The sequence below is a fragment of the Pteronotus mesoamericanus genome, unplaced genomic scaffold (assembly GCF_021234165.1).
Source record: "Pteronotus mesoamericanus isolate MK-2021 breed Mesoamerican mustached bat unplaced genomic scaffold, CSHL_Meso_final contig_24, whole genome shotgun sequence".
NCBI lineage: Eukaryota > Metazoa > Chordata > Mammalia > Chiroptera > Mormoopidae > Pteronotus > Pteronotus mesoamericanus.
Window position 1 is genome coordinate 13,741,667 of NW_026555100.1, and position 26,305 is coordinate 13,767,971.

At 36.9% G+C, this 26,305-nt stretch overlaps 1 protein-coding gene across 2 annotated transcripts in view; it reads right to left on the reverse strand.

Moving 5' to 3' along the window:
• REEP3 (receptor accessory protein 3) overlaps positions 1 to 26,305 on the reverse strand; it is a 77,998-nt gene that overhangs the window by 19,984 nt on the left and 31,709 nt on the right. For both annotated transcript variants that reach the window (XM_054572729.1, XM_054572730.1), the window contains 2 exons: positions 25,996 to 26,068; positions 2,116 to 2,192 (listed from right to left, as the gene is read on the reverse strand). In XM_054572729.1, the coding sequence (XP_054428704.1) occupies positions 2,116 to 2,192; positions 25,996 to 26,068 (150 nt within the window). The remainder of the gene's footprint in view (positions 1 to 2,115; positions 2,193 to 25,995; positions 26,069 to 26,305) is intronic.

Sequence of the window (26,305 nt, forward strand, 5' to 3'; positions counted from 1 at the left end):
TCAGTGAGCCCTGGGGAGCTGCCAGCTGAGCGCGCAGTTCAGAAAAGGCGCTGACAGCATTAGCCAGGGCAGTAAGGTCCACCCTTCCGTCCGCAGGGCCCACTGCCATGGCAGTACCTGAGGCGCCTTCATTTACCAGGACATACATTGATATGCTTCAAGTGCACAGTGTCACCCCGTACAGGAGTTTTCTCAGCGCTCCCAGAAAACTTCCCCCCTCATCTCATTTGGCCAGAACTGCAGTACTTTGCAGACCTAAATTGTTCATTCACAAAAGAAATGGAATTACCACTGCGGTACAGACTGGGAATTAGGGTTAGATCGAACCCATGCCCTTTTCCATGTGACTTTGCAGTGTTTTCCCTGTAGGCCGAGTACACTTCCCCAAGCAATAACTGTGGGTTTAACCATGTGGCCTGCTTTTGAAAATAATGTAGTATGGCACACCACATGCTTTAAATGCCCTTTGACTCTCTCACCCCAATGCCTCCACCCTCTCGATTTAAATATTTATTTTCTGCTGTACCAGTAAATGCTCACTCAGGCTTGGTCCCCAAAAGAAGACACTTAAAATAGTCAAGCCCACCAAGCAGAAACAACCATTTGCCCTCATGTAGTTTGAGCAAAAAATAAATGTTTGTGTTCCAAACTTATTTTGCTCTTAGGGTAGTTGGTTGCCATAGCAAAAGTTAACTAACGCAGCCTGAGGCGATCAACATCATGTGGTCAAAGAAGCACTGAGATACATGATAACTGAAAAATCTGGACTTTTTTGAACAGGCAGATGGGTATCAGGCAGCAAGGAATGATGACTGACGACTGTGTAGTCAAAAAAAGTTCTCCGTGATGGTGCAATCACAGAGGGATATCTGGACTTTCACTGTGGTAAATGTTTCCTGCATTGTTCAGGTTTTAATAATGTATGCTGTATTTGCAATCAGCAAAAAAACTGAAATCTTTAAAAAGTGAACTTCGACACTTAAGAGATCTAGCATGTTTTGAAATCTGCCCTTTAAAAACAAACAGAAAACCCTCTCCCAAACCCCTATTTCAAAATCATAACAGGTAAATAAATGAGCTTTGGGGCAAAAAAAGGAAGAGAAAGATGGATGAAGATACATTACAGAGAAGTTCATAAGTCAGGGCAGATGCTAAGAACATTTAAGTCTGATGATTTCATTATTTTTCCCTAGCAATCCAATGTGACCTAATGTGCCATGAGAATGTGATGAGAATAGCAAAGTCAGAAAGGCAGTTTAAGGAGAGAGGAGTAAATGTCTGAAACAGATATAAAAAGGAATGGAAGTAGCAATGGACCAAAAACAAGGAAAAGGAAAGGTGAGGTCAAATTGATACTTATATGGGCAACTGACTGATTTTTTTCAGCTCACTTAGCAGCCTGGGAAAGAAGTTAATAAGAGCAATTTGGCTTATTTAGGCCAAAGGTTTGTGAAGCAAGGGGAGCTGAAGATGCTGGCAAGGTAGTAAATGCACAGATTCTGAAACGAGGCCTTGTCCAGGTGACAGCAAGGTTTAGATGGAAACGCATTACTGAATACATTGCAAGGAGAGTCAAGGTGTCCCACTAAGTATTTGCTCCTCAGTAAAATGTTAAATTCTTGAGGGTATAAACATGCTTCAATTTTGTCGCAGAGGTTTGGAATAGAGCAGCCAAGGAGCTGGTGGTTAGTGGGTGTCCTCGTGGATGTCATCCAGTTTGAATGCAGATGAGAGTTTTAACGAGGGGGAGGGAGTGCTAAAACCAAATGCTGTGGGTGTCAAAAGAGGAGACTTTTAGGAAGTGATAAAGAAAAACAGCCTGAAGTCATCAGTGTAAAAAAAAAGATGACAACCACTTTCTCTATTCCAAGAGACTACAAGATGTATGGGAGATGGGCAGAAAGTGGCACATGGGGAGGAGAATAAGCTGCCTTTATTTGAGAGGGACTGGAAGGAAAGCAATGTTCTTATGGGGAAACCAGATTAAAAATCGAGACATTGGATAATTAGGCAGCTTGATCAAATTTACTTAGTCAACAACAAAAAGCAAGATAAGAACCCAGGATACCCCTTAACAAGTCTATAATCTGGTCTTTTCTCAATATTAGAACTTACCAAGCCACTGTTTGGTCTGCTACTGTTTCAATCACAGTATAGAGAGCAAAGACAATCCAGTACATCATCCATCGAACCTGGAAATAATAAAATACTTATGAAATTCCAGAGTAAAATTATTTGTACTGAATAATTATGTATATCATTTATATGCACATGTTTCTAAATATATAGTATGTTGGATCAAGTGCAGAAGGTGATGGTTTAATTTTCAACAAATTGCATGTCTGAGTTCTTCACACCACTACATCAACAGTCCTGGAATACGAGAATCGAAGAATAACAAATATCTGGGCCTGTTACAATGTAATATAAGGATCTAAATGGAAGAATTGAAAAAAAATAGGATATAGTTCTCTTAACTAAAGGAAAGTTCTCTAAAAGATCTTATTCTTATCTATATCCTTCTTTTTGGAAGGCTATCAGCTATTTAATTATTATATAAATAATATAGTATAATAGAGTATGACATTTAATCTGTATTAGTTTTTAAAATTTTGCCTTACTATTTTCTCCATAAATATATACTTTTCAGAAACTAAAGAACAATCCTGGGTTTCCCATATCCATAATGCTAGTTATTCACTTTGAAAGTGTAAGGTTAGCATCATCTTCCTCTTCCCCTGCGTATAAGCCTGTCACCTCTCATACGTCCGTTTCTTCTACTCCATTACCACAATGGAAATTGCAATAGACTGAATGTTTGTATCCCCCTCAAAATTCATATATTAAAATCCTAATCCCAAGAATTAGTGTCCTTCTAAACAGACCCCCAGTGAGCTCTCTCTCCCCGTCTATCATGTGAGGACACAGCCAAAAGATGATGGTCTCCGAACCAATTTTGTTCAGTTCTCTCTCCCTCTGCTGAACTCAGCACAGAGATCTCAGAGAACAGGATATCACCACCTTTCCTGGGAAAGTGGAAGCTTAAATTAACTTGTCTCTCTCAAAGAAAGTTTAGGAAACTTTGAGAAAAGTAAAATTATTTACTTTTAAAAAAAGTAAAAGTAAAATTATTTAAGTCAATGCTTGTTATTTTTCATTGTTTCACAATTTCATAGCCATCATTCTGATTGTGATCTTTCAAATGAAAAATAACAATAAATAATACTTGAAGGAAAGTCATAATTTGCCTGTAAATAGACTTGAGTAAAGGTGAAAGGGACTGGAGAGTTACTGGGGACATGCCCTGAAAGTCTAGTTCTCAAATACAGCAGAGCTGCTACACATCCCACAGATCTCAAAAACACCCTTGCTTCAGTACAAATGCTTATTCAGTTTTCAAATAAAGTTATCAAATTAATTTTAAAACCCACAAAGTAAGCAAATGCTTTAAAATATTGTATATAATGTTTATCTCTTAAAAAGCAAACCATATTTACTTAGGTTATGAGAATATTTAATAATGTCAAAAATAAAAGGAGAAAAAAGAAAAAGAAGGGTGTGATTTTTTTTTTTTCAGTTAAAAAACAACAAACCCTCTAATCAATAGGGCATTATTCCTGGACATTTTCCTGGGAAATTAGCTGCAATTTTATATAAGCAAGACTCCATGGTTTTAAATTATTTTTTAATGAATACATTCTTTGACAATATGCTCTCTTAATCTCATGGAATTTTTGTGCTCCTTGTTAGAAATAGGGAGCTCAAATATAGTTGAATCTGGGCAATAGTTAAATGAATTCAATGTGTGCGCGTGCGCATGTGTGTTATTCATGGGAGCAACCACAAAGAAAGTTAACGTGGAAAAGATATTGCTTCCTTTTTTCCATTAATGGATTTGGTTGGGATTTTACACCAAATGATTACTCAGCAAAGCTTTTATTAAAACTATACCTCAAGGCTGCTCAGCCTACTGTAAGAGTTTGCCCAAAGGAAGAACAGAAAGACATCAAGGTTAATGAAAGGAAGGAAGGAAAGAAGGAAGGAAGGAAGGAAGGAAAGAAGGAAGATGGCAAGTCACTAAAATATAAGTACAATTATAAATATGTGATGATGAAATATTCTTTAGACCAGCAGAAAACATCAATAATAAAATGTAGTACTAAAACAAAAAATTGGTAGGAAAACAGTCACACTGATAATCTTATAAATGTATGCAACAAATATAATGGAAATTAGTGCTATTAAAATATCATTTAAATAAAAGTCAGTCACTTAACACACTTTAATAAATCACAACCCACCTTTTAAGTTACTGGAAAAAGGGTTACTGGCATCATCTTTTTTGGTAAAAATTTATGTTCTTGAAAAACTGTGAACAAATAGTATTTCTTTCCAGTTCAAAAAACAATTGGTAAAATCAACAGACTATTGTTTAAAACAACGAATAATAAGAAAGCTGTAACCAACTTTTTCTTAAGTCTTTTTGATCCCAGGAAATTGGATTGCCCAACAAGGTGGAGCTTATAAACACTAAGATAGAGACATACGCACGCGCTCACACATCTCTTATTTTTAATCTTTCACATCAAACATTATTTAGGCAATTCTTAGGGACTCACGTGACAACATTACATTATAACACATTGAAAAAAAAGTAGCAAAACCTACTTCATGTCAGGGGAACAGAAACAGGAATATGACAACTTCTGTCCTCAAGAATTTAACATTCTACTGGGGAAAAAATGAGTAAATGACTGTTTAAAAAAAAGTTTATTAGATGCTCTAGCTCCAAGATGAGTCAAGATCATACAAAGTTAATGACAGATGACTAAAGGGGCAACTTACAAAGTTGTGGGCAAGGCTGAGGAAAACCAGTAAAGGATAGTGGCACATCCTTGAGCTGGCAAAGGCAGGGATTGGCATTGCCCTTAGGCACAAAGGAGGGATGAGTGGGGCAGATTTCCTGGAATCCCGACAGGGTGACTGTAGGGAAGGGCTGCAGCCTCAGGTAGTCACAGCCAACCACTGGGGGCAGGAAGTCAGGAGAACAATACTCTGACCTCATGTTCCTCCTGTCTTTACATCTTCTGCAGGAGTCTCGCAAGGGCCAAACCCAAAGGGAAGCCAGAGATGATGCAGTCTGTATGGCTCAGCCTCTTGGGCCATAAAGAAGGAGAAGAAATGTGGAATGTTGAGGTGAGCCTCACTGGAGGGACAGAAGGTTCCAGCACTACTCAGCCTGTCAGCTCTTTGAAACATATCAAGAACGGAGTCACTTCTCACCACATCCACAGGTACCTCTCCAGCCCAGAGGACCAAAATCTGTCTGGATTATTCCCATAGCTGTTCATTCTGCATCGCTGGGTCTATTCTGCACAGAGCAGTCAGTTATCTCCTTAAAACACAAGCCATCTCATGTCATTCCTCTGTTCAAATCCCTCTGATGATGGCTCCCATCAGAAACCTTACCGCAGCCTAGGAGGCCCTATGGCTCTGGCATGGGCTGCCACTCTGGTCTCATCTGGCACTCTTCCTCCTTCCCTTGTTCTGCTCCAGTCACATCAGACCTTTTACGGTCCTTTGTGTGTGGATATGCTCCTGCCTCAGGGTCTTAGGATAAGCTGTTTCCTTGCCTGAAATCTTCCCATAATGAAGAGCTTTCTCACTTGCTTCAGGTCTCTGCTTCAATAATTATCAGAGATACCTTTCCTGACCACTCTACTTTAAATATCAATATCCTCCTAATTCCCTTATCCTGGCTTATAGTACAGACACATCTAACAATATTTACTTCCCCCTCACCCCGCCTTTTCCTACTAGAATGTAAACTCCAAGAGAGCAAAAAACTTTATTTTGTACACTGCTGAATTCACTATGCCTGGCACAGAAGGTGCTCAGTAAATATACGATGGTGAATTGTTGAATGAATATGGGCCTGCACATAGCTTAGTGTGCTCTTTTTTGTTGGGAGTGCAGAAGATTAGACAGCAGATAGGAGGTGAAGACATGATGGGTAAATATAAACTAGTATTTTAAGAGATCTGATTTAAAGAGAAAAAAGAAGGGAGAGAATGAAAAGTAGCATGAGGCAGAATGAAAGCATGTTTACATCCTCAAGAATGGCACATTTTACCAGGGAGATACTGATATTCAAATTGTTGAAAAGCAAAAGAAATACTTAATGGAACCAGACTCCAGATGAAACAGGCAAGAATATGATTAGGAAGAAGAGTGGGCTCAAGAAGGAAGCAGGGAAACATCCTCCTCTGGGACAGAAGAAAAGAAAAGAATGGTCATGTTGGGAAGATGGCTGAAGTGGTCACAGCTGATGACCTCTACCTTTACTCTGCAGCAGAAGGGCGAGCCATCTTCTAAGACTGGGGATGGGAGGATTTCAGAGGGGCATTAAAGGTTTAGAAAAGGTGTTTAAACAGATGGGAAAGGGAACTGCCTAGGGTAGAGGTGGAACAGATTACGTGACTGAGGATGCTCTCTGCTGCTCTGGGTGTCGGGGGCTACCATGAAAGGTCTAGGACAGCGAAACAGAAGAGAAACAGGTGATAGCACGCTGTCCATAAAAGGGCATAATAATAACAGAGCTGTGGCTGGGAGGTGGCCCAGCCAGGGACAAGCCTCTCAACCACCTGTGTCCTGTCCTCATCAACAGAATATGAGCTGAGGCTTTTGAGAAGAGGCTGTATCTCCCCATAGGCTAGTTCCCTGCTTCCTGCTGGCTGGGAGGACACGAAACAGAGCAACCTTGGGAACTATATGTTGAAGATGGGCAGAACCCCAGTTCTTAAGTGGTTGCCTGAGGAGAATTCCTTGCTGAAAGGAACACCTTGCTGGATTGTTACCTGAGGGAAAAATACATTTTTATATTCCTTTTGCATTTTTGTTGCATGTTATAATTACAACAGCTCAGCCTACCCTAATAGGAAGGCTTACACTCTGATCTCTGTGGAGATGAGAGAGCAAGGCCATGGGAGCAACGGTCCCATAGTTACGCAGGCATCACTGTGGCTGCCAACTGAGAGTGATGGCTGATATTACCACAATGATCTGGAAATGGAGAAGAGGACTTCCCTTTTAAGAAATTCTGGTTGAGATATTCCCAGGGGACTCTCGGAAGGATTTGGGAAGAAACCGAAGGACAGGAAGGATTGATGTTCTCATGTTGCAGACTGGGGCAGGGCCAGGGAAATACTATTTTGTATTTTAGTGTCATCCCTTGGCAAATGTGACTTCTATCTGTGCGAATGTGTTAAGTTACCAGCTGTGTTGTCAGTATATATGACTTCAGTAGCACTCCCCTTCTACTTTCGATAGGCCCCAAAATCAGATAAATTATAAGCTTGTTAGAAGTATGAGTTAAGTTTAAAGTAAATATTCTGAGTAGGAGAACAAGATATCCAAAGACTGAAGTGCAGCCCTGGCTGGTGTGGGTCAGTTGGTTGGGCATCACCCCGTAAAGCAAAAGGTCTTTGGTTTTGTTCCTGATCACAGCACAGGCCTGGGTTCCAGGTTAGGTCTCCAGTCGGGGCACATATGAGAGGCAATTGATTGTCATTTCTCTCTGATTGATGTTTCTCTCTCTCTCTCTTTCTCCTTCCCTTCCTCCCCCACCCCCCAAAAAACTGATGCGCATGAAAGTTGGCATGAAGACTACATGAAAGAGCTGTTTGATGGTGTATTTTGCTTACTTGTTTTCTTTCCCAAGAGTATACCTAATGCCTACTATGGTACCTGGCACAAAACAGATGCTCAAAAATATTTATTGGAAGAATTAATAAACTGGGTTAACTTACAAGCAAGACTGTAATTTCCATTTTCCCTAATTATTTGGCAATAAACTTCTTTTGGAAGTGGTTACAATGCAATGGCTGTCATATCTTACAATACTTTACCCAATATACTTGTCATCACTAGAAAAATGTGATGAATGCTTTGATTTAATATAAATGAAAGATTCCTCATATGGAATCTTAAAATCATTCAAATATCAAAATTCACTTATTTTCTAAGAAAATACACTCTTATAATTAGGCAAGACCTCTTTTGACGATTATGGTATCATCTGTGATATAAAACCATAGTATTTAAAATTACATTCTAGTTTATACAGTTCATAGATGAGATTATCTTACTTAACAAGCCAGTACTTGTTTTATTACTGTTCAAAATCCATAAGGCTTTCATAAATCCTTAGCATTTCAGAAACCCAGACAGTCATGTGATGGAGTTCTTAGCTTTACTCTCTCAAAGGAATTAAGAGGATATTTTAAGCCTGAGAGAGTACTGTAAAATGAATATACCCACAGGCTAAATTCACTATCAAAAGACCGTGCTCCATTTAATAGGTATGCATTTACCTACCCAGATACCAAAAGAAAAGTTGGCCTCATTTCATAATCTTTTAACATTTTTCAACAAAACAAGATCTTGTAATTCACATTCTTGACAATTTTTATGAAACTGATTTAGATTCCCAGACAAACAAATAAAGCAAACAAAAGAAAACTACAACTGTAAAATAATCTTCAGGATTTCCAGCACTGAAATGGAGAGCAATCCATAGGCCCCAAATATTTATGGGATATTATGTTCTGGTGGGAGGCACGTTGCTATAGGCTTAAAAGAGTCACGGTTAACAGCAGTAGTGGCATATTAGTTAAAAAATATTTTTCTTAAATTATATCTTTATATAATTTATTCTTTCTATGCTATGATTAGTGTGGTATTATAATAGCAATATTAATAAACATATATGTTAAATGATATAATTGTACTAAATTATACTTGTATGATGAAAAAAATTATGTGATATATTAATTTGATAAATATTACTTAGGGCTTATAAACAAAGTCTTTTAACATGAAATCATCATAAACACGGAAGTCAAAGGATTCCTAATCTCAAGAGCTTTCATGGGTGGGATTAATAAAAGACCAAAAAAAAAGGGTAAGAGTAGGTGCTTATCAGCACAATGTCTGATCCATCATACAACTACTATTTTATTATATACTATTCATTTGCTTTGTATGAATAAACGAGCACTTCCAAAGGTCATGTAGACTCTTGATGCACTGTACTTCTCATTTTAGCATACCTGTGTAATGGTTTATGTAACGTCTGTCTCTGCCATTTGACTGTGACAACTGACAGACAGGCACTGAAACTGTCTCGCTTATCATCATGTTCTCAGGACTCAGTCCCTGAGCCTGGTAAAACAAGAGCAGATTTTTACTTAACTGTTTCTTAATTTTAAGGTCTGAACTGATGCAAGGTTCAAACAAGTAACTCTGGACTGCAAACAGCAGTTTATAACATAAAATAGCCTATTTTATCACAGTTGTTTTCAAAGTTATTAGAGAGTAAACAACTTTCCTACATCTCTTAATTTCAGATTCTTTAATCATAAAGCAATTAATGTTGGTGTTTAAGAGAAAATGAAAAATTACATACGCATAATGACTTCAATGATAACCACACTTAAGTAAATCCAGAGCATAAAATGCTAAAATATGCTTCGCTGGAAAAAAAAAAAAATCTTTGCTGAGTCTGAAAAGAAATAAACACTGCTGAATTTCAGACCACCCAAAGAGAACTTTATTTTGTGACCATTATTAGTTATTCAGTCAAGTCAACTCACCCTAAACATTCACTCTACACCACGTTTTGGAGACAACAGAGAGACCTTCTAATATAGAATTTTTTAGAAATAGTACAGAGTTGAAAAGACTTTTCCCATTTCATTAACATTATGCAATAATTTGGTTACTTCATAATGATTTCCCCCCATTCAAAACAAAAAGGAACAAAATGTGAAATCAAATAGAAAAACTCCCTCTTTTATCCAACCCAGATGGCTCAGTTATGGGATTTTTCCCAGAGCTGTGCTAAGTTACAAGCATGCTTGAAAATAAAGCTAGCTGAAGTTCAATCCAAAGTGAATAAAGATCATGGTTCAAAACAGGTTTTTTTGTTTTGTTTTGTTTTGTTTTGTTTTAAAAGATGTGGCATGTGTTAGGGGTAAATATTTTAGGCTTGGATTGATTTGGGCTTCTTCAACTTTGGGGTACTTCCTGCCCCATTGCCCCATTTAAGAATGTGTCAATTTTCTACAGCTCCTCAGGACTCAGATATTTGGGAGTTACATTTTCAGATGCAGAACTGACAGCAACATGGTTTGCCTGTAGTTTCCAGGTACCACTGCCAAAGACCTCCCAGAATATCCTGCTGTTTTGAGGGAGAAAGCCTCACATTATACAGATGTTTCTGGGGTTAAAACAGGGCAGACTGTAACTAGAAATACTGTCATAATATGGCCTTGGTCTTCCCCAGTTTCCTCGAATTACAGAAGCTCCATGTATCTCACCCCCTGACCCTGATAGTTTGAGGGATGTGAGATTAAAAAAAGTGCAAAAATGTTTTAAAACTAGATGACAATTGATTTTTTAAAAACGTGTTGAAAAGAAGACGTAAAAAGCAGGAACTGCTTTTAGACACTGTTCCCAGGAGCAAAATTTAGGAAGGAATAAACTCTTAGTCCAAAATAACCCCCTCCATCCACACTGGCTGAGAATTCACACCTCGTTTTTTAGAAATTTGTTATTGAATTTATTAGGGTGACACTGGTTAATAAAATTATATAAGTTTCAGGTGTACAATTCTATAATATATCTCCTGTATATTGTATTGTGTGTTTACCACGGCAAATCAAGGCTCATGCCACCACTATTTAGCTCCCCTTTACACTCCTCTACCTCCGGCCACCTCCCTTTCCCTCTTGTAATCACCATACTGTTGACTGTGTCTATGAGGTTTTTTTCCCCTTCGCTTAATCCCTTTACCTTTTTCATCTAGTTCCCAACCCCTTTCCCCTCTGACAGCTGTCAGTCTGTTCTGTATTTACGAGTCTGCTTCTATTTTGTTTGTTAGTTTTCGTTCATTAGATTCCACATATAAGTGAAATCATATGGTATTTGTCTTTCTCTGACTGACTTATTTCACTTAATATAATAATCTCCAGGTGCATCCATGCTGTCACAAAAGGCAAGATTTCCTCCTTTTCTTTTTTTTTAAGGCTGAGTAGTATTCCATTGTGTAAATGTACTACAACTTTTTAATCCACTCATGTGCTGATGGACACCTGGGTTTCTTCCACATCTTAGCTATTGTAAAAAAAAAAGGTTGCAATGAACACAGGTGTGCATATTTTCTTTCAAATCAGTGTTTCGGGTTTCTTTGGATATATTGCTAGGACTTCCCTTTTTATATTGTGTAAAGTCCTATTGATTTATATGGAATACTAAGTATTTGTAAGAGGCACAGTTCCCTTTTAATAATACCACATGGAGTTTCTCCAGATTTTAGTATAGTAAAGAGCCTACTCAGAGAGCAGTAAACTGGGCTAAATGGGCATCCTAGAGGTCATCCAAGTTTCCATGCTAAATTGTCAGCCTACCTTCCTTTTTCCATTAGTGTTCCCGAAGTCTTGGCCCACTATGTATGTTTCCTACTTGAGGCATTCCCCAGGGCTGGCAACACTTCTTAGGCACCAAGGTCTCCATGTGCACCATCTATTGTCACATGGTCAATCCCATCTTGCTATTTCCACAAGTGAACTAATAACCTAGCCACTAAAAGGTATGCTCCTTTCTCCAAGTGACTAGCAAAGTTACATGACTAATACAGTAAATGGAAAATTTCATTCTTTAGCTAAGATGCAACTCTTTATGTACAAGTTGTAGCTTTATATTACATGCTCAACAGCATACTTTAAACATGCAATAATTATTCAGATAGTAAGAACCAGCCTTTATACCATATGTAAAAAGCCTTTAAAAAAATTTTTTTTTTTAATTTTCACTCGAGGACATTTCCTTACTGGCTCTTGGAGAGAGAGGAAGGGAGAGAGAGAAACACTGATGCAAGAGAGAGATACTGATTCACTACCTTCCACATGTGCCTTGACCCAGGATCACACAAGCCCGTACTGTGAATCAAGCTGCAATCCTTTGGTTAGAGGACAACACTCCAACCAACTGAGCCACACTGGCTGGGGCCCTAGTTCCCTTGAGCAGATTGGTACAAAAAAACTCCCCCCAAAAACAACTCCAGGAAGAATCAATCTCTGTCATGACTGAAATAAGCCTGTGTTATCAAATTACTTCCCTGCAAAAACATGTGCGATCAACCTCACATGGAGAACTGAGGTTCACATTTGGGCGAATGCGGAGAGAGGCAAGTGACAGAACACAGGAGACTTGGGGTAAGGAAGGGCTGGCTGAGGGCTGGAGTGCAGGATAGTGTGAAGGACCCTGGGTAAATGCAGGGAGAGGAACAAAGGCTGGAGAAAGATGGAGGTAAAAAAGATAGATGATTCTAAAGAGAAACTTTACTAACAAAAAAATTTTGTATATGGGCAGCCCTAAAACAGGGAAACTAGGAAGAAGTCCAACTCAATATCCTTACCTCCCAACTCTATCATATGGTTAATTGCATTAAAATATTATTTTTCTATATTCCAAGTTGTAAATCAGTCCATTAAAATACAGATGTTTCTAAACCAATGTTATGTAGTGCCTATCTGCATACATAAACATTTAAAAAACACAATGTGGTAATTATTCACTTTTCACAATAAAATAGGATACTTCTTAATGATTTTCACCTTGACTGTGGCTAAGAATTGCTTGGGGATTAAAAAAAATTACATGAATTCCTAGGCCCCATAATCACAATGTGCTGAGGGCACCTAGGTGTTTAAAAGGGAAGTTTCATGAGTGTTTCTGAACCACAGTTCACAGTTGAGAACATGCACAAAATTTTTGCTACTTGAACTGTGGTCTATAGACCAGCAGCATTAGCATCACCTGGGAGCTTGTTGGAAATGCAGAATCTCAAGCCCTGGTCAGACCTACTACACCAGAATCTGCATTTTAACAACACCGCGGGGGGATTCCTGTGCTCCTTAAAAGCGTAAGGAGCACTGCAGGAGGAGGCTACTCTGTGCATGTATTGGCAATACTATGTAAAGAAAGGTGGTAACATTCATAAAGGGAATGCAAGAAGAGTCTTGGGTTTGGAGAAAAGATGACAAACTCAGTTTAGTGTGCTAATTTGTTAAGTGTAAAAAGTTAAAAGGTACCCTTATTTAAGTAACACTATGTAGGCACATCATGATTTAAAAAAACACCAAAACCAACAGGAGAGGCTAGGCCTTTAGTCCACTTCCCAGAGACACTATTTATGGCTATCAATTGGGTAGACACAAGCTTTAAGCAAACCACTCAGGAAACAGAAGCCTACAGGCTCTCTATGCTGAAGTTCCAGGACGACAATGTCTGTTGTCTTCCTAATCCAAGAGCCCAGTTATCTGGAGAGCAACCTCTTGGTGGACTCTCCTTCTCTTCCAAAGTGGGAAGTGCTCATAGTCTTCCCTAAGAGTAAATCTAAATCTGCCTCCTACAGAGAGAAGGTAAGAATGCTGACTACGAGGCTGGTATTATATTCAAACACTGGTTAATGACAAAACGTCCCCAGTTGGCTTCCATTATTTATTTTGCCAATCTTCTTAAGGATTTAACATAATACAACTGAAGTGTTAGATATTCATTTAAAAGATGCCCGTTCGAAACCTTTGAAAATTAATGTAATATTTTAAAATAAAACTGTTCTACTCAATCTATTTCTGTGACTTTTCAAAACCTTTTGAGTGTATATTTTCATTTTACCAGTAGAGTTTGGGTTTGTGTGTTTTTTAAAGGAATCTATCTAAATTTATTCTGATAGACAACAGATAGACTAAATTTCTTTTTTAAATTTTATTTTTTTCCATATTTACAACTTTGGAAATACATTTTACTTTAAACAGAACATAGTAAATACAATAAAACACTTAAACTGACTTTTAAACTTTATGGGAGCAGTTCTAGAAGCTGGTATGAAGATGGTATCTGGAAAATTAAAGACTCGGGGAAGTATTAATTGGCCCCAGTGGGTCTTCCTTCTGGGGAAAAGAGAAACTGAAAACCCGGACGAGAGCCTTTCCGTGGCGTATTTCTGATCCTGAGTTTTAGTGGCCAATATCGTTCTTACATCTTCTATGAAATGTTTAGTAGCTTTTTCCTGTTATCAAGCAAGGGCACTAGTGTCTATACACATATACCTGCCTCCGTCTAGCATTTAAGACCCTCCAGAACGCAGTATCACCTTAGGAAGCCGACATCAGCCACTCACTCAACAATCTCAACCCTCCTGCTCCAAGGGGTCTACTCACTTCTTCCCACCATTGGCCAGCACAGTTCAATCAGCTGAGTTAACTACATTTCCGCATACGGCACAGAGAGCCCAATTCAGAGAGTTACTCATCGTACCAAGTAACTGAGAAATTTAGAGTTGAAGTAGGCTTTGGTATGGTGTGATCTAGAGATCTCTGCCATTTTTCTCTAATTTCCTGACTACATCCCACTCTGTGTTGACATCATTCTAAAGATGGCTTCTTTCTTGTAGCAAGCAATTCTGGGTCTCACATCTGCACACTATAAATTCTCCCAGCAGGGATCCCAGCTGGAGGCTTCTGTCTGAGGTCAAGTGCGCCATGCATGGCTGCCCTCTAGGTCCCTGTCCGTGCTGTCCCCTAAAGGAGAGCACCCAGAGGTATAGTGGCGCTAAAATGCAGTCGGCTCCTGGCTCTCCATGCGTAGGCTGGTGCCAGCCGGCGTGGGCGCTGTTTTCTAGTCCCAGGGAGTGGGTGGGCTGGCTCAGGCTGACAGGGCCTCACAGGGATGAGGCCTCTGTCACCTTCTCCCTCCAGCCGGGATGGCTGGGGACTTGACACTTCTAGGGGCAGAGAGCCGGCAAGTCGGTCAGGGGCTGCAAATGACAGAAGCCAGACTGCAGTTAGCTCAGCAAGAAAAAAAGACGAGGGCCAGCCATCCAGCTGGCAAGTCCAGGTGTGGACCCGGCTTCCAACAAGGCCCGGTCCAGAGACCGACTGCGCCCCCTGGCACGACCGCGGTCCTCGTTTCTCGCAGGTCCGCAGTTACACATGGCCTCCCCCCTTCTAAATCTCATATATTTATATAATTCAATATATTTTAATTTTTTATAGCTTTTAGAAAGAACTTCACTTTTTACACTTCCATTACATTTCTGAAGTCAAACCTCATGAGCTTTTAAAATTACATGAGGTTTTGAGGAAAAATTTTATTTTTCTTAGCTACAATCTTCAGGAATGGCTCTAGCTTTCATATTTTTAGGAGGTCCTTTCAGTGTGATGGCAATCTGGCTGACAATATGATTATTACAGCTGTAGTTGGTAAAGCACTATATTTCTATAATTATATAATGGAAAGATGATGTATATATCTGAGCATTCCAAAGGCAGATCCTGCTATTCTGTAAAAGAGGAGCTTTCTCTGCATAAATAATGTAACCTTCAGCTGAAAAGGAAAAAGACCTCATATATCTTATATTATTAGAAAACATTCTATTTTTAAATAAAAAATTTTAGATAGTTTAATATTGCTGTCAAGTTTAGCATTGCTTGCTTAACTCCTTTTTTGTTTCTCATTTTGTGAAACCTTTTTTCTACTCTTCTCCCTATTAGCTATTTCAAGTGTTTATCTTATTACACTTGTGCAAGGAAACACCTCTTAGATATTGTCATTCTCTCAGTTTCATGTATATTTTTATTTCTGCTTTTTTATTGCTTGATTCAGTTGGCTTTCTTTACAAATTCCTTTAATTTTGATATTTTTCTTGCTTTGTGAGTTGAATGTTTCATTTTTTCCTTCCTTGTCAAAATAAAGGTTTATGAAGCTATTATTTAAACTCAAGAATATACACTGTAATATACATTGCTGTGATTTTAATTTTTAAATTCATCTGGTACTGCATTTTTGTATTTTTCTCTTATATACAATTACTATTTCTCCCTTTCAGAACATATTGGGGATTTTCTTCAAAGTAGTGAGCTTATGGTTCCTGAACAGATAAGGGGGAAGCAGAACTCTGGCTGCCTCTGAACACAGTTTTCCCTGCAGGGAGGGTGGTGACAATTGAGGTTTTTGGTTGCTGTAGCTTTCATGACTTTAAGCTGTTCCATCGCTAGGGATTAGGGTGGAGGTGGCTAGGCCTCTCTCCAATTTATTACTTAACATTTCCTTTAATGGAAACATCAGTTTCTGTCCTTGTTTTTAAGAATCTATTTCCATTGGCACTACAGTTGGTAAAGTTTTTCCTAGATATTAGCAAATGCCTGACTTAGCCTCGTAAGTTTAAATGTTACCGTGAGAATTTTTTTTCGTGTGTTTTCCAAAGCATTTGTGTTGGAAGCCAGACAAGGACAAGACAGCTGCTGTTGGTCAGCTACACATTAACGTGAAAATTGTGGGAATGCTTTCAATTTATTTCATTAAGATAAAGGGGTACTCTAATTCACATGCTAAAATTTTAGAAAAAACTGTGTTAGGCATTCATATAAAACTACCCACTTAAAAACCCTTATTCAAATTTAATACTTGTTTTCTGAAGTGAATACACTGTCATGATCCTGAGAAGTTCATGAAGAAATTGTGTTTAGAAAACATACAGTAGAGAAGATATCACTTGATAAGAATAACACTGTCAATTATTTCGGCAGCAGAGTTACAGATCGATATGAATTGCATATAAAATAAGTAAACTTGACACATCAAAAATTAAGTTTACAAAGAATATTCATGAGCTACTTTAAGTAAATGAAAGTAGATTTACTTCATTAAAGGATAATGAACTGTCTCAAGTGATTTTATTTAACTGTTCCAAGTGAAAATTGTAACTTACCAAAACCTGATTTACAAACAACTATAACTCAAGATACACATATATTCACTGAATGTAAGCTAAAATTCAATTTTAAAATTATTGTCAAAGATTGAAAAATGATGTGTACTACCATTAAATCTATCTCTTATGTGAACACATTTTAAAAACCAGTGTTAATGATAAAATAAGTGCTACCTGATATAATAGGATAATTCAACCACAATATCCCACTAACATGGTCAATTTGGAAATCTGGGTAAAGACAGTAGACTGAATATACACATTTAATTGCATCCCCACACAAATCTCATTAAAACAACAGTAAAATTGATTTTTAAAAAGACCCAAGTTCAGAACAACAAAGGAGAGAAGAGAGCATCACATTTTTAGAGCTGGGAGGAAATGGCTGAGTAGTAACTGATTTAGGCGGCCTAAGAAAACTGAATATTAGCCAATAGGGGGAAAAACAGAAGCTAACCCAACTTTTAGTGCAAAGCTCCTGCAGGGCTCAAGAATTGGTGGCACAATTCTTGGCCAGAGAGATGGCTGTCTGTCTGCTTAACGACAGGTGGGCCCATCTGCCCCACCTCCATCGTAGCTGCCTGGGTGCCCCCGTGTGCCCCAGAGAACCCTGGGCTTATTCTTTGGAAAGAGGTTCTCTGGATTTGCAAATCTCTGGCACAGATTAAAGTAGGGCTAATAGGGATCAAGTAAAAGTTTATAAATTGAATATTGAGAGGCTCTCCCACCACAGGGTAGCAACCAAGTACCTTTCATAATGGAAGTCTTCTCTGAATACGACTGGTACTACACACACAGACACACACACAGACACTTTTCCAAGGTTGTTATGGATTGAATTGTTCCCCAGAAAGATATGCTGAAGTCTGTTATGGACTGAATTGTACCCTGGCCAAATTCATATGCTTAAGCCCTAACCCCCAGGGTGACTGCATTTGGAGATAGGGTCTTTATGGAGGTAATTAAGATTAAGTGAGGTCATAAGGGTGACGCTCTAATTTCAGAGAACTAGTGTCCTTATAAGAAGAGTAAGTGACATTGGAGTTCTCGCTCCTCACACATGCACAGAAAAAGCCCATGTAAGATAGAGAAGGTGGCTGTCTACAAGCAAAAAAGAGACCTCACTAAAAACGAACCCTGATCTTAGACTTCCTGCCTATAGAACTGTGAAAAAATAAATTTGGATTGTATAAACCACTCAGTGTGTGGTATTTTGTTAAGGCCATCCAAACAGACTAATAAGTTCTAACCCCCAGTACCTCAGAATGTGACCTCATTTGGAAATAGGGTCACTGAACATGTAATCAGTTAAGATGAGGCCATACTGGGGTATAATAGGCCCTTAAACTAATATGATTGGTGTCCTTAAAAGAACAGAAAAGACTTAGAGACCTAGACACACAAGGGGAGAACACCATGTGACAATGGAGGCAAAAACTGAAGTGCTGCAGCTGACAGGCAAGGAACACCAAGGATTGCTGTCAATCACCATAAGCTAGGCATAGGCAAGAAAGGATTCTACTCAGTAGGTTTCAGAGGGAGTGTGGCTCGGTTCCTATGTTTATTACATATTTCTAGCCTACAGAACTGTGACATAATACATTCCTGTTGTTTTAAGTCACTCAGTTTGTGATACTTCCTTATGGAAGCCCTAGGAACAAATATAATGTCTTGTCAGATCACCCTAGTGAAGATCACATTCAGCAAATCTCTCCATGGGTACAGGCCTCCCTTCTAATCAGCCTTTTAATATAATACTCAAACATGTGCAGGGAACCAAGGATCATGTAATATTTGAGGAAATCATATATTAAAAAAGTAGAGGCTGAAACAAACAAGCAAACAAAAAATAAAAGTCAAAGGGAAGAAGAACATGTCTAAAAAACTATCATTCATAGCCTCTGACTAAAGGGAAGATAATTTAAACAAAATCAGAATAGGATGCTATAGAAAAAGGAACATTCAAGAATAAAAAGAGCTCTTAGAAATTAAAAACGCAGGTGCAGAAATTAAAAGAGTAATTGAAGGATTAGAAGATAAAATTGAAGAACTCTATCATAAAATTGAGCAAAAAGAAAAAGAGGTGGGAAAGAAGAAAAAAGATCAGAAATTTAAAGAATAGTCCAAGTGGCTTTATAATTGAATAAAATGAATCTCAGATAGAACAAACAGTGAAAATGGGTTGGAGAAAATCATTAAAGAAGTAAATTTTAACCAAATTCCCCACAGCTGAAGGATAAAGGACTCCTAGATTAAAATGGACTACTGAAGGTTTAGCAACATCTATTACAATCCACTCCCATCAACACACATCACGGTAAAAATTTTAAATGGCTGGACGTAGAGAAGATCCCACAAGCAGGTAAGAATGAGAATAGCATCAGACTTCTCTACAGGAACTCTAGAAGTTAAAAAGAAAATGGAGAAAGTCCTTCAAAATTCTGAAGAAAAATTATTTCCAGTCTAGCATCTCAAAAAATTTATCTTTCAGCTAGTCTTCTCAGGAAGGACGCATTTTATCAAAATGAGGAAGTAAAATAAGAAAGAGAAAGCCAGGAGATGAAGAAGTCTGAGGATCTAAAACAAGAGCCAGTCTAGAATATCTAATGGATCAGAGTACACTGAGAAGAAATTCACACAATTGTGGCAGAGTTTGGGTCTAAATTTGCAATAAGAATAGAGAATATCAAATGAATGTACAAAACCCAAGAAACCAATAAACAAAACAGAAATCGAGACAATGAATAACAGCAAGGAAAACAAACCACTGTGTGGAAAAGGAATGGCAATGGTAGAATTCTGTAGATGTTAGATGCAGTGTTTACATGCATCTTATAAATATTATATAACAGGTACTGTCATATGTTAGGAACTGATGTAAATGCTTTATGTTTGATAACTCATATAATCTTCACAACCACCTGAGAGGGTAAGTAGTACTACTGTTCTCATTTTACAGAAAAGGAAATTGAGGCACAGAAACATCTAATAACTTGAATAAAGAGTTAGTAATGGATAGGGCTGCAACGATAACCTAGACAGCATGGTTCAAGAGGCTGTGTTGTTTGTCTCCATATTCTATTGCTTCTTTCTAATTTAGCCTAAATAATGTAAATATTGAATACTGATCCAATTCACATTATACTGTAATGACTTTAGGAAGCTATAGGGACAGGGAAAGATGCACATGCATGGTATTATGATACAGTGGATAACTACTAAATCATCTTTAATAGAAGGAAGTCAACTGATAATGTCCATTTGAAAAATTAACAAATAGGATATGTATAAGCATGTTAATTAGATATGGAAATATATACACTAAAGGATTTGCATAAAAGAGTTGAAAGTAGTTGCCTCTAGAGATGAGGATAGGGTAGGGAACTGTTGTTTTTCATAAGAAGTCTTGAAAAATGATTTGGTTTTAAAATGATAAAAAATACAACTTTGATAAAAATAAAATGTAAATGAAAAGTACATCAGGATGAAAAATAAACAGATAAGCATGTGACCTGAAAAAACTAATTTGCAAAAAAATTATTTAAAAAATCCCACTTAATCACTGCCTACACTATTAAAAACATTGAATCAAATGAATATTTTTTAATTTCTTGATTTTAGAGAGAGAGAGAAAGGGAGAGAAACATTAATTTTTTGTTCCACTTATTAAATTTTTTTAAATTTATTGATCTGAGAGAGAAAAACATTGATTTTTTTCTTCCACTTACTCATGCATTCATTGGTCAACTCCTGCATGTGTCGCAACCAGGGGTCGAACTCACACTGTGTGCCTTCCGGTGACACTCCAACCAACTGAGCTATTCGGTGAGGGCTCTTTGTTCATTTTCATATCACCGAAATATTCAGTCAAAAATTAGGTCACTTTCAAAATCCAAGTCAATAGGGTTTTAGAGAGCCATTTATAGACCTTTAATCTCCCAGAGTTTTCCCTGTTCTTTGTTCTTGCTCACAGTAAATCTCTGGACCAAATGTCTGATTTTGATTTTTATGTGCTGTTAGACAATCTTTTCATTGCCACTTTCTTCAACATTCTTAGAATAAAAACACTGGTTTCCTAGAAAAGCTACAGCAATTACACACCACTTGGAAGTAAACACTCTATTTTCAAGTCATAAAATGGTATAAGCCTGAAAAAATTTCCAAAACCATACTAATTCTTCAGTAAGTTTACATTTCAATTACTGCAATACTGAAAGACTTTAAGTAGGCCATATCAGCCACACTATACAGGAAATTATACCCTAGGAAAGCTCTCTTTTAAAAATAGGCAAAGGAAGAAAGGAAGGTTGCCAAAATACACAGCACTTTTCATGTGTTTTGATTTGAACACAGCATCTGTTTTATCAGGTGCAATCTACTATTTGAAGGCTAACAGGGAATGGTAGTAGTTAGGGTGGAAAAAAGTAAATTAATAAAAATGTTTGCTTTCTGAAAATAATTTTGAAGTAGATGTCAGCGGTATTTAGGTAATAACCAAATAGCTGAAAGAAAGTGGTCTTTGTGATAAGTCAGACGGGACTATACTCCTTAACCCAGCAGAATCAAAGCTGAGAAACTAGACCAAATCTACTGAAGAAGTGTACATGCTCTTGTAAACACAATTTAGTATTTGATAGAGACTTGAAAGTCAGCTCTTCTTCCTTTTCTTATTTATTCATTCATTCAAGAAATATTGAGTACCTACCATATACCATGTACCACTGTGTGTATGGGAATATAGCAATTAACGAAACAATAAAACTATGGTGGAGGAGACAAACAAAACCAAATAAGTAATATAATATAATATCACATAGTATAAGAGGGTATTAAAAACATAACAGGGAAATTTTAAGGTTAATTTTACTCAAAAAAAACTATGAGACAAAGCAAATTTGGATGGGATCACCATACAGGAAAATTTTATGAGGATGGAGATCTGATAAAACTGTTATAATCAAAGGTTAAATTGCATAACTAAGCTTAGTTAAAACTCAGCATGAAAATAATATTTCAATTTTTTGTCAGAAGTAAATTTAAGTTGGAAATATTTAAAAATTTTACAGAACTTTCAAAAACTTCCAATTCCATTTTCAACCATTTTGATCACAATTTATTTAGATGCTATATAGCTGTGGCCTCTGCAGGTCTACCTTGGAATTAATCAGAAGCACATTCACTGGCTGGTTGTGACAGCTATTTAAACATTTTTTTTTTTTTGTGAAGCTGGGATCCTTACCTACTTTTCTAAAGATACAATAGCATGGAAGAAGAGAAAGAATAAAATATTAGAAACAGAAGATATCCAATTCCTTCTTTAATGATCTATGTGACCATGGGCAAGTTAATTCACTTCCCTGAGCCTATAATGTTGGAATATTTTCCCTGCCTACTTTACTGAACTGCAGTGACGACCAGTGGAATATTGTGCTATGCAGAATAACCCCCCCCCCCCCCCCAGCTCCCAAAGAGGCCCATGCCCTATGCTGAAATGTGTGAGTATGTTAGATTACATGGTAAAGGAGAAATCAGGTTGCTAATGGAATTCAGGTTGCTAATCAGGTGACACTGAAATGGGGAGAGGGTCCTGGAGTAGTCAGGTGAGCCCACTGTAATCACGAGGGTCCTTCTAAGTGGAAGAGGGAGGCAGAAGAGAGAACCCGAAGATTGCAGTGTGAGAAGGTCTCTGCCCAACATTTCTCACTTTGAAGATAGAAAACTAGAGCCATAAGCCAAGGAATGTGGGCAGCCTGTAGAAGCTAGAAAGGGTAAGTAAACAGATTTTCCACTAGAGCCTCCAGAAGGAATGTAGCCCTGTGGCTCCATTTCAGATTTCTGACCTAGAAAACTGTAAGAAAATGAATTTGTGTTCATTTAAGCCAGTAAGTGGTAATTTGTTCCAGAAGCAATTGGATACAATACTATACAAAAATGTTTTGAAACTGGTAGTGAATTATAGAAATGTAAGATGTTATTCTAATAGGATACCACAGCCTAGTCTCTCTAGAAGTCTTGAAGGTATGCAGCTTGGTCACCAGGAGGTCTTCAGAGTTGTACCATATTTCTTTTGTCAAAGGCAGATGTCCTGCCTTTCCTGTTTCAGTACCTGATCATTTTTGCTTTTAGCTCTCATTTTATTTGTCAAGCCGTGTTGATTACCATGTAATTACCAAACCACCTCCAGACACTTCCCTTTCTACTTCCCTAGTTTCTCTTCAATTGTTCATTATTTTGATATTCTTAAAGAGATGGTTAAGACAACTTTTTTGTAGAGTCACATTACCAAAGCAAAATTATGTACAGATAATTCCAATTTTGTGAATAATGAGTTAATCACTAAAAACAATTGTGCAAGGCAATATGTAAAGGATATAACGAAACACACACACACATAAATAGGTGTGGATAGATATACCAACACACCATTTTATAGTTTTTCCATCAGTTTGAATAAGCATGTTAATAGATTCTCTTTCAGAGGTAAAATTATCTTTAATTTATAAAGCACAATTAAAATTTCAGGGTCAGATCATTCTTATTAATCCCAAATTTATAGAATAATTCAGTAATAAAAATTTGAATGTTGTATTAAGGGAACAAGACACACAAATTCATGTTTTTAAGTCTTTAAAAATTAACATTAACAAAATTAAATTGATGCATAGTAAGTAATGGACTAATATTTTATAATGGCCAATCCCTAAATAACACCATCTTTTCTGTTCTTTCACCATTAATTTACACATGAAAGGTCTATTTCTTTTTATCACAATTTAATACACCTTTATATTTCTTATTGTTATCTTCTTATCTTTATTTTTAGGGGATGGTATTTATGGTATTTGTGTATATGCTGATAATATCCTCATACTATCTGAGTATCTCATCTAAACTTTTCAATTTGTTCTTAACTCTTCTTTCCCCCCAACAAAATCACAGAGATTTGTGAAGGGAGATAGGAGCATAACCTAAGCACAAATATACACACAAAGGCACACATGCAGGGCCACACCAGTTATTTCATATCCTGGGTCTATAACGCTTTATAGATGAAATGGACCCAAAATTTAGAACCGTATCACCTTGTTCATTTGTACAGTTAATGAGATTCAGAATATCTCATTTAATACCAGTATCACAAGCATTCCAAAAAAAGGAGGAATATATTGAGCAGTACATTTATTAACTACTAGTCAGTAGTTATAATCTCATCTTAATTCGTATTATCATGGTATTTGGAAATGAAGAGCAACTCTTATTTTTATCTATTAAGAAAACTCCAATTAAATTAAAATATTACACAGTAGGGCAAAGTGTTGTCTATGAATTAGTGCAAGGCTGTTTTGCTTTATTTATTTAATTTTTATTAAATCTGTTGGGGTGACATCGGTTGTTAATAGGATCATATAGGTTTCTGGTGTACATTTCTATAATACATCATCTATATATTGCATTGTGTGTCTATCACCCAAATCATTGTCTGTCATCAGACATTTGGCCCCCTTTACCTGACCCTCCCCTCCAATCCCCTTCCCTCCGGTAACTACCATACTGTTGTCTGTGTCTATGAGTTTAAGCTTTATATCCCACATATGAGTGAAATCATGTTCTTAGCTACTTCTGACTGACCTATTTTGCGTAGCATGATATTCTCAAGGTCCACCCATATCGTCACAAATGGCAGTATTCAATCTTTTCTTATTAAAAAAATTGTTAGTATTGTCAAGTCACATCCACTGAATCTAGTAATAAAAAAGTATACGTTGTATTTCATGTTTTTGGATTTTCCTGTCATTTTAATAGTAATTAGTTTTTAATTTTATTTTACAAAAGTATTGGCCTATGACTTCCTGGAAATTTAAAAATCAAAAATTTACCACAGGTAGCTTGAGAAGCACTGTGAACAGAAGACAAGTGCTTGTTTCTAAAAATGAATGCCTGCCAGTACTACGAAAGACCACTTGGAGCATTTATGATAACATACATTAAAATATGTCCCTTCGAACCATTTATAAAATTACTTTATATTACTAGGACATGAAGTCATTTCATCTGTTGAGACTACTTGACCAATCCTAGGTCTAAGAGATATCTCATAAAAAGACAGAACAATTTCAGAGCTCAACTAGGCAATTTCTCTTCCATTGCTAGATAAACATTCTACCATTCTGATTGATCTGTATATACTTCACTTCAAAAATTAGTTTTATAGAAAAGAGAAAAAGCAACTTATAAGTTCAATAAAGTGGGTTATTTATAAAGGTTTCATGCCTTCCCCCACCCTGGAAAAAAAAAGCACCCCCAAAAAATACAATAAAGAATTATCATCAGATCTCTGACCATTGAAATGGTTGGATGACTATGCTACCATCCAAAATCCCTTACAAAAAACCATGACTATATGCCCAAAAAGCTGAAAACAGGTACTCAAAGAAATCGTTGTACATGAATGTTTATAGCAATACCATTCAGAATAGTCAAAAGGTAGAAATACTCCATATGTTTATAAATGAATGAGTGGAGAAACGGTGTTGTGTATGCTTACAGTGGAACATTATTCAGCCATAAAAAGGAATGTAATACTGATACATGTATGCTACAATACGGATAAATCTTGAAAACAGGCTAAGTAAAAGAAGCCAGACACGAAAGGTCACATATGATTCCATTAATATGAAATATCCAGAACAGTTAATTCCATACAACAGAAAGTAGGCTTGTGATTGCAACAATCAGTAGAGATGAGGTATATGCATATTTAAATCCATTACAAAGTGACAGAACACCTACAAAAAAAGGTTTTGGGGCCACAGAGATAAATTCTCAGTGTGCCTATATATTTATAAGGCTATAAAATGAGACAATCCCCCAACCTCTTGTTATACTGGAACTTACAGACTAAATGAATGAGATATCCAATTACTCATTTGGGAATCATACTTATTTAAATGCAAACTGACAGTACACTATTTTTGACACTCCGCTTTGGAATTATATGCAAAATTTAATTACTTTTAAATTAGACTAATTTCAGTACTTCACATTTCTATTACATTTTAAACCCAAAATATTATGTTTTTTTAGTGTTGAATATAATGGGTACATTAAACTAAAATTAATCATTCATAAAAATTAATCATTCATAAAACTATACTTACATATTCCTTCACGTTTTTGGTTTTCACAGTTTTGTATGAATAATATGCAGGATACAGCATTCCAAACACCAACCTAAAAGTAAAAAGTATGAGAAATTAATAAAACAATGCTTTTAACAGTTCATGAAAATATCACCTGTCAGAAAGTATCAAGTACATGAAACACACATGACAGTGTAAATTTGTATGAGCACACACTTGTATATTAACTAAATCTCTCAGAAAAGCAAAAGGAAAACACACTGATTTTTTTTTAAACAAAAAGATGTCAATATTCCAGTGTAAAGTTGCAAAAAAAAAATTTCCCAAC